Source organism: Patiria miniata, unplaced genomic scaffold (assembly GCF_015706575.1).
Source record: "Patiria miniata isolate m_02_andy unplaced genomic scaffold, ASM1570657v1 HiC_scaffold_5, whole genome shotgun sequence".
In the NCBI taxonomy this organism is placed as follows: domain Eukaryota; kingdom Metazoa; phylum Echinodermata; class Asteroidea; order Valvatida; family Asterinidae; genus Patiria; species Patiria miniata.
Genome location: NW_024037072.1, coordinates 27,247,345 through 27,255,981, shown reverse-complemented (window position 1 = coordinate 27,255,981; position 8,637 = coordinate 27,247,345). Strand labels below are relative to the sequence as shown.

Below are 8,637 nucleotides of genomic sequence, written 5' to 3'. Positions count from 1 at the left end.
TTTTCAACATTCGCATCCTTCGCAAGTCGTTCGCGTGCCCTGTGAAAACCGACCTTTTCCGAGGGCATCTGCGTCGTGTCAACGCTTGCGCGCTTCGCCGAATAAAAAAAACGAACTACTATAACGGATCTTTCCAACTGTCGTTGATTTCTTCAAAATGACAGCTTGCCAGAAAGAATAATTTTAAAGGGAGTTTAGTCCCCTTACTATCTTTCAACCAAGTGTGTTTTAAACAATAATTCTGTCAGTTACTTTTGGATAGCTGAAAATGATGAAATATAGCTTTAATTAACCACAAGCGTTTGAAGAACACTGCAAGTTTACACTATCTGTACATTGCTCCTCATTTTCAACAATGAAGGGGGTACTTGTGCACTATGCCCATATGTATCTATGGCAACCCATTCTTACACTGTTGCGTACGTTCTACATGCGCGTTGCTTTTAGAGTACACTTTCAAAATTCAATCCATTTAATTTTATTATGTTCTACAAACACGCACATGAATTCAAAATGTCTGCGCCCAAGACGGCTTCAAAGTGTCTCTGCGCGCAAAAAAGAGGAGTTAGCGCTCTAGTTACTTCAAGCTCGAGTCCATCATTGCAGCTATCCAAAAAAGTAACTGGCGTAATTATGTAGAAAAACATACTGGTTGAAAGATATTAAGGGGACTAAACTCCCTGTGAAATTATTCTTTCTGGCATGCTCTCATTTTAAAGAAATCAACGAAAGAAGGCATTTCCAACGGTGCGTCTTAAAAAGCACCGTAGGAAAATTTAAATTAGTAGTTCGTTTTGTTATTCGGCGCAGTGCGCGCAACATTGACACGACGCACAGGCGCGCGCAGTTGCTATAATTCGTCGGATCAGTGCGCGACATCGCGTAAAGCTGCAATTCAAAACAATTCAAAGCACGATTTAGCAACATTTGATTTAAAATTGAGATCCTAGAATGCTGTTTTTTTCTCGGAAAATACAGCTGAAGCTGAGCTGAAACTTCATCAGGTAAGTTGTTCAGTATCCTTCATTAGATTTTGAACACTTTTGTTGCTCCAAACAAAATGCACAAATTACAAATGATGGACTATGTCTTTAATATATATGTAGCTCTATGCGACCAACCAATATACCCCACGACCTTTGTGGCCTAATATTTTCAGCTCAGCGCGCATTCAAAAAAATCATAGTAGTTCCGAAGCAAACTCTCAATTTTCTTCCAGTAATGTGAAAATGCAACAAGACGTTGGTGCAACTTCACTGGTCAGATTTTTGGTTGTGTGCAGTATGTGTGGGACTGTAAATTACCAGTAATTGCCTGAAGAAGTCAGTGGCGGTTCTACGGGGGGGGGGGGGGGGGGGCTAGGGGGGCTTTAAAAAACCAATGCACTAACAAAAATGTAAGAGTATGACGTACATGGGAACGGTCTCCCCCTAAACAATTGAAGTTGTTCAACAGAGGGCAGCACAACGTTTACTGCTATCCCGAGTATACTCGGGCATAGCACCTGCCGGGGTGTAAAGCTATCCCGAGTATATTCGGACGCAGCAGCCAATATGTGTGTCTGATTGTAGGATTTTATCAACGCTCCCCATTGAAAATATGGCACGAGCCCCCCCCCCCCCCTCCCCCCACGTATTGATTTTCAGAGGCCTTAGTGTCCGGAGAAAATAACCGGTCTACATTTCAGCACACCACCCAGGAAAAAAATTCTGGATCCACCTGGCTAGCCCCCCTAAATATTGGCTCTAGAACCGCGGGGGGGGGGGGGGGGGGGGGCATCGCCAAGTGCGAATGGCCGTTTGTGTGTCTCTTCCATTCGAAAAATTGGTATGTTTAAAATGTTGGGGGGGGAATCCACTTTCAAGTCTTAATTTTAATTGTTCAAGCTTTCATTCTATACCGAAAGTGTACAGTATCGAAAAACCCATTCCAGAAAAGAATATGTATTCGCGTTTATCCATCATGCAGTGGATCCTGCACGCGTGCATGTGCTCTAATGCACCTACCGTTATAGTAGCACATTCAATGACAATGATTTTTAACATTTCATATTTATTGCATAAGAATATCATCGAGTGTCTAATCTTTACTCTCTAGTCGTTAAAGGAAATGCCTTTGTTCAACATGACTATTTTCTAGGCCAAATTTATGAACGTGATGAAAGTCATTTCGTCAGAGTAATTAATGTCCATGATGATAAAGTAGGATTTATTTGTGGGTCTTTATGTGTTTTTGGGGTGTTTGTTATGGGTCTAGTGGGTATAGCTACGATTTACTTATTAAGGAAGAATGGAAATGGAATACAGAATGTACTGAGAACAGCTACTTACAAGGTTTGAAGGTTGTTAAGAGTTAGGAACGATGCACCTTGTATATAAGATATCTGATTGTCATCCAAGTGCCTATCAAACAAACAGAAGAAGTTATTTTCAAGGGCATGTATATAGGCTTTGTGAATAGCAATATTCAAGGGGTTAGGCTATTTTACTTTTGACGGCCTACAGCCTACAGGATGTTTTGCAATCACCTTAAAAGTTATTAAATGTCATCCTGAACATTTAACTTGATTGAACAACTTATTCAGACTATCTACTGTGTGGATGAATTGTCTTGTAAAAACAACAATACTGAGTAAGCCACTGCAAAAGACTTTTTCAGACTGGAATTTTTCAGTTTGGTAAACCATGTCAAAATATATTACAGTTTGTTAAAATACACTGATTTTATAATAAAATTAGCATTTGTTTCACGTATTTCTGAAAGTTTTGTTATTGAATAGCCTGGTTGTGCCAATCCAACACCCCCCCAAACCCCCCCCCCCCGGATTTACGCGAGAGGGGACCCCTTTGGGCCAGAAAAAAGAAAGTCCTTCAGAAAAAAACCGTAACACCTTTACTGCTCCCATAGCTCGATTCCCCTTGTACATCAGTGGGATCCGCCCCTGAATTGCCTACTCGAAATCAAGTCTGTGGTTGCAGTAATTGTGAAGTAAATTGTAAGCTAAACTTATTTTGTCCAAAACCCATTATCAAAGCTGTACGTGCCAGCAGTTGCCCCCCCCAAAAAAAGTTTCCCATTAATGGTGAATGGGTCAATAGTGAATACAAAGTTGAACACTAAAAAACTAATGGTCCCAATTAGATATTAATGATGTACGTTTTCAGGGATGTAGTTCAAGTCTTCATTATTGCAAAGTCCAGTCACATCTAAACCACACATCAGTGACAAGTATCAAAGTGGATAAGCATTATACAATGGGCGGCCAAACATATCAACATGTCGCCTTTCTGAAAAGTAGTAAATATATCTGTGTTGAGGGTGTTCTGTGTGTGGTTTCCTGGTCGACTAAAGTCGCCCATGGGAACCAGCAGGAGGGTTCTTCTTGTCGACAAAAATCGCCCATGGTAAGGAAAGGGTTAAAGCTAAAGTTAACAGTTCGTGAGCTGATTGGGTCTGATTTGTGATGGACTCGAATGCGTCCCATTTTGAGATAAAACAATCTGGTGTAATCCCGAAAATGAGGTTTTGCATCGGGAAATTCATTTGATACTTACAAGTACCGAAGTTTGGTGAGGTTCTTGAAGTCGTCCTTCTGTATGTTCGTCAATCTATTTTGTCCGAGTTTTCTGAAATATAATCAAGACATACATGATGTCCGGTCATACAAAGGAAAACCATATCCCAAAGGACGCATGTATTACCTATTGTACCGTAGGCTAATTACACTTTATTAATGTTGGTCAACCGTTAATCAAAAGCACTGCGGTACCCCTTTTAGCGGAAGCTCAACATGTCGCTTATTACCTATTGCACTGCTGGCTAACTATACTGAAAATATTGTGAACCTGCTAATCATAAGCACTGCGCAACGGAAGCAAAACATGTCACTCATAAACATGTCAATTTATTAAAGTTTTGGTCCTTCGGATTGTTTCAAAGTTGTTATACATCGTGATTAAAATAAAACTATTCAACATGACATCCCATATTGTTGTTAAGACGTTTCACATATATCGCGTTCAAGATCTAGGATGTGAATGCCCGAGTAGTAAGCTTTACTTCATTTTGTAAAAGAATCATTTAAGTCGCTCATGAACTTTTCTAGTTATAAACTTTTAAAGAACAACACCGTTTCAGAATTTAGGATCACAATAAAGGATCACAGTAAAAGTGATAGACTTGAAATCAATTCGGTAATTGATCAGGTTTTATAGTCCGCCTGCGCCGCCGCGCCGCGCGCCGCGTACCTTTACGGTACCACCCGAGTTGACTATGCGCTCCGTGCACAAGTATCCCTTCAATGGCCAGAAAACAAAGGAGAGTTCGGGAGGCGCATTTGTTTTTCTGTAGCATACATTGTATTTCAACCAATCACAACACGCGCCCTAGCATAGATACACGCTGTGTGGATGGAAGACGCTTGGTTCTTGTTTTCCCTTTAAATAAAATAAACCTATCCCAACCAACAAAAATAAATCCTTTAAACGGGCGTGGGCTCGAACCACAGATCTGGCAATACATAGTTCATTCCACTATCCACTAGGCCACTGTGGCAGCACGAAGAGGGCCGTTCATTGAAATGCTTTAATGGCATGCCTGACTGAGTGATACCAATAGGGTCACGTCATTGTTATTTTCTGATGAATAAACATCGACTAGCTGAATAATCATGACCATTGACGATATGTGCTGCGTTCGGGAGACCTAGACTGGTTCCCGCCCCATCCACTGCGTATTTTGAATGATCCAAGGTTATTAGGGGCGGGGATTAGAAAAACAAGAAGTGTGCATTGATCACGCATGCTGCGAACTCTACCCCCACTCATAACATTTGGTGCTTCATGAGCGATACAGCCGGCTTGCCGGATTATCATGGGCCCTCTATATGGAAACGTAATGTATGTGCATTTCGTGGGCGCATACCATCCGAATTCATACAGGGCGAGTCAAAAATAGCGGAATCCAACCCCAAAAGATTTTTCATATTATAAAAAAAATTACATGTTGCACCAAAAATAATAATAACTGGAAAGCCAATTTCATAAGCTACTTTTAGCTGAGCGCCGTGCTTGTAAATGTTGGGGGACTCGTCGGACAAAACATGACTATCTAACGACGTGTCTTCAAGTTGATAAAGATAAGTGATATTTCAGCAAACGAAGACAATTCACATATTGAAAAAACACACCGGACCACTTTAAATCTAATAACTATGATAACTGGCACTTACAATAACTTTTATTTAAACATCTTCCGCTTCCAATGTTAAAAGAGCATGCTTTATAATTTCAAGAGTATGTAGTCTTGCCCTGCCTTCTACTTGGCTACTTCGGAGACATGGGATTATTCTGATTTTGTGTTTGTGCGACGACACGGTTTTACTAGTATCACGTAGGCCTACCTTAAATATGATCCGTGGACAAACGTTTTGTTAAAAAAATTAAATAACTGAAAAAGTACATGAATGATTGGAAAACCTGGAAAAAAAATCCATACTGGGCCACCACTCAGAGCTCTTGCACAAAGTCTATGGACCATGACAGAACAATTTAAAGTATTATCAAATATTTTTTGCACTCCTTAAACAGTGTTTCTTCATCAGATTTACAACTTTCGGTACCTCTCATGTCATATTAAGGAATATGAGTGGTGGCCCAGTTTGGATTTTTTCCCCCGAAAACCGCTTTGTGCAAAGCCCAAACCGCAGAAAACGAACTTCAACTTACAGCCCGGTTGTGCCCTGTGGTATCCCTGATGGAACAGATGACAGATTTTTCCCAATGCAATTCACTTGTGTCTTATAGCAGGAGCAGATTTTGCAAGCATTTTCGTCTTCTGTCGCAGCAAGACACACGGACAGGCTACAAAGTAGAGCTATGCCTAACCAAAATATTCCCAGAGAACCAGAACAGGTTCTACGCTGCCGCTTAAAACTCACTACGAACTGCGCCATATTGGTGAATCCGTCTGAATGTGCGCCTATACGGTGTAGACAAGTAGGTATAAGTGGGGGATACCAGACTTTGCCATAGGTCTGGGGGTAGTACAGGGCCAATGGGGAGAGGGGCAGGTACCAGACTTTACCCCTCCCCCTTTCCCCCACCCTCTGACCACGCCCCCACCCCACCCGCCCCTCCCAATAATCTCTCTCTCCCAATGATCTCCCTCCCAAATATATCTCTCTCAATATCTCAGTCTCGAAATAAGGCCAGGCCCTCTATATTTATATTTTTCATTTTTGATCTTGTGTTAAATACGACTCGTACAAGTCTACACACTTTTGCAGTTGGGGTAAACATCTATTGAAATTCAATGGACCGTGATGAATTGCTTTTGTTAGTTGGGGCAGCCAGGATATGACTCATCGCATACGTCAGAAGCACACAATGGTTGCTATTTTTAGTTCCTATATAAGCCAGATACCCTCACAGCGGATGGCCAGTCGGATTTATAAGGCGGAGTTCAGTGGTATCTAATCATATCAAGACTCGACAGCACTGTACAACTGTGTAGCTTCATTTCCAAATACGAGCAGCTAAACTACCAACAGACCAACTTTCAAAGGTAATTATAATACGCTTATAACGTGAATTTTTATACATCAGGTGTCCAATATGTCAGGGTGATTTGTGTGTAAAAGGCGTAAACCATAGGCGTCTTTACTTGTCAGCGGCCCCGAACACGTTGTAGTTGCGTCTTTTGCAATTTAGCATGCCAGATGCGAGAAAGGACGATTAGGCCCCAAATTATTATTACTGTATGTTTGTGTGTAACAAAATTTACTTATTAAGGCCTATTTCTCCTTTTTTTCAGATGAACTGTCCATCTAGTGTTGTAGATGTTACATACGGGCAAGATTTTGTCACATTGGCAAACAGCATGGTCAACACGGTGGGTGAATGGATCGTGGTCAAAATAGGAGATTTGACTCAGCAGTTAAAGAATGCAAAAACCTTTTGATATATGACAAACCAAAAAGCTATTGAAATGAGCTAATTTGAATAACAAAGAAAAAGCCACTCGGAGTGTTTTTTTACTGTATATATTAAGATGCCAGAAAAGCTATTTAAATGAGCTAATTTGAATAACAACGAAAAAGCCACTCGGAGTGGCTTTTTACTGTATATATTAAGATGTCATAAAAGCTATTTAAATGAGCTAATTTGAATAACAACGAAAAAGCCACTCGGAGTGGCTTTTGACTGTATATATTAAGTTGTCTGAAAAGCTATTTAAATGAGCTACTTTGAATAACAACGAAAAAGCCACTCGGAGTGGTTTTTTACTGTATATATTAAGATGTCATAAAAGCTATTTAAATGAGTTACTTTGAATAACAAAGAAAAAGCCAATCGGAGTGGTTTTTTACTGTATATATTAAGATGCCAGTAAGCTATTTAAATGAGCTAATTTGAATAACAACGAAAAAGCCACTCGGAGTGGCTTTTTACTGTATATATTAAGATGTAGGAAAAGCTATTTAAATGAGCTACTTTGAATAACAACGAAAAAGCCACTCGGAGTGGTTTTTTACTGTATATATTAAGATGTCATAAAAGCTATTTAAATGAGTTACTTTGAATAACAAAGAAAAAGCCAATCGGAGTGGTTTTTTACTGTATATATTAAGATGCCAGAAAAGCTATTTAAATGAGCTCATTTGAATAACAACGAAAAAGCCACTCGGAGTGGCTTTTTACTGTATATATTAAGATGTAATAAAAGCTATTTAAATGAGCTAATTTGAATAACAACGAAAAAGCCACTCAGAGTGGCTTTTTACTGTATATATTAAGATGTAATAAAAGCTATTTAAATGAGCTAATTTGAATGACAACAAAAAAGCCACTCGGAGTGGCTTTTTACTGTATATATTATGATGTAATAAAAGCTATTTAAATAAGCTAATTTAAATGACAAAGAAAAAGTCACTCAGAGTGGCTTTTTACTGTATAAATTATAATATATGAATATCAAATAAAGAGAACGTATGAATGATAGTTTTATCGAGTCCAAAATCAATAGAGGGCGCTATTTCTGTGTGGTGATGGATATCAAAATAATATAAACAGAGGGCGGTATAATAAATGATCGAGTTATCGAGGCCAGGTGCAATTATAATAAAAGAAATCAACAGAGGGCGCCATTCATTGGTGGTGAGGGATTATAAACAGAGGGCGGTATTTAATTTTATGATAAGGGTTATTGTACCGATAACAAACAGAGGGCGCTATTTATAAGCGCTAAGAGATCTTATTTTAATTATATAAAGAAACAGAGTGCGATATTTATTTATTTAAAAATGCAATCATTTTTATTTAAAGTTTATTAAATAGATGGAATACTTTGGGACGTCATAACTTGGGGATAAGTGCGATCACCATATAATCATCGAGAATGGTTTTTTAATTTGTGAAACGTGTGGTGAAATAGTTTCACGTTATTTTGATTTTTCGGCAGAAAATGCGCAAGAAGATCGTATCAATTGGTCAACTTTAAAAAGAAATAAAAGAAAAACTGTGGAGAAACTTATTTTGTCTGTTTGTCCAGAGCAAGACTTAGAAGATGTCCAAGAAACAATCAATAAATATAACGAGCTCGTTAATTACAAAACATTGAGGGGAAACGGATGCGTAA

General features: G+C 39.1%; 1 protein-coding gene across 1 annotated transcript; it reads right to left on the bottom strand.

Annotated features, from left to right (window-relative positions):
* Positions 1 to 2,326: 2,326 nt before the first annotated feature.
* LOC119741334 (biglycan-like) lies at positions 2,327 to 5,958 on the bottom strand. The gene is made up of 3 exons (XM_038217085.1): positions 5,727 to 5,958; positions 3,555 to 3,626; positions 2,327 to 2,402 (listed from the first exon to the last, which is right to left on the bottom strand). Exons 1-3 carry the CDS (start codon positions 5,951 to 5,953, stop codon positions 2,327 to 2,329), a joined length of 375 nt encoding a protein of 124 aa, XP_038073013.1. The 5' UTR covers positions 5,954 to 5,958.
* Between the last annotated feature and the right edge of the window lie 2,679 nt (positions 5,959 to 8,637).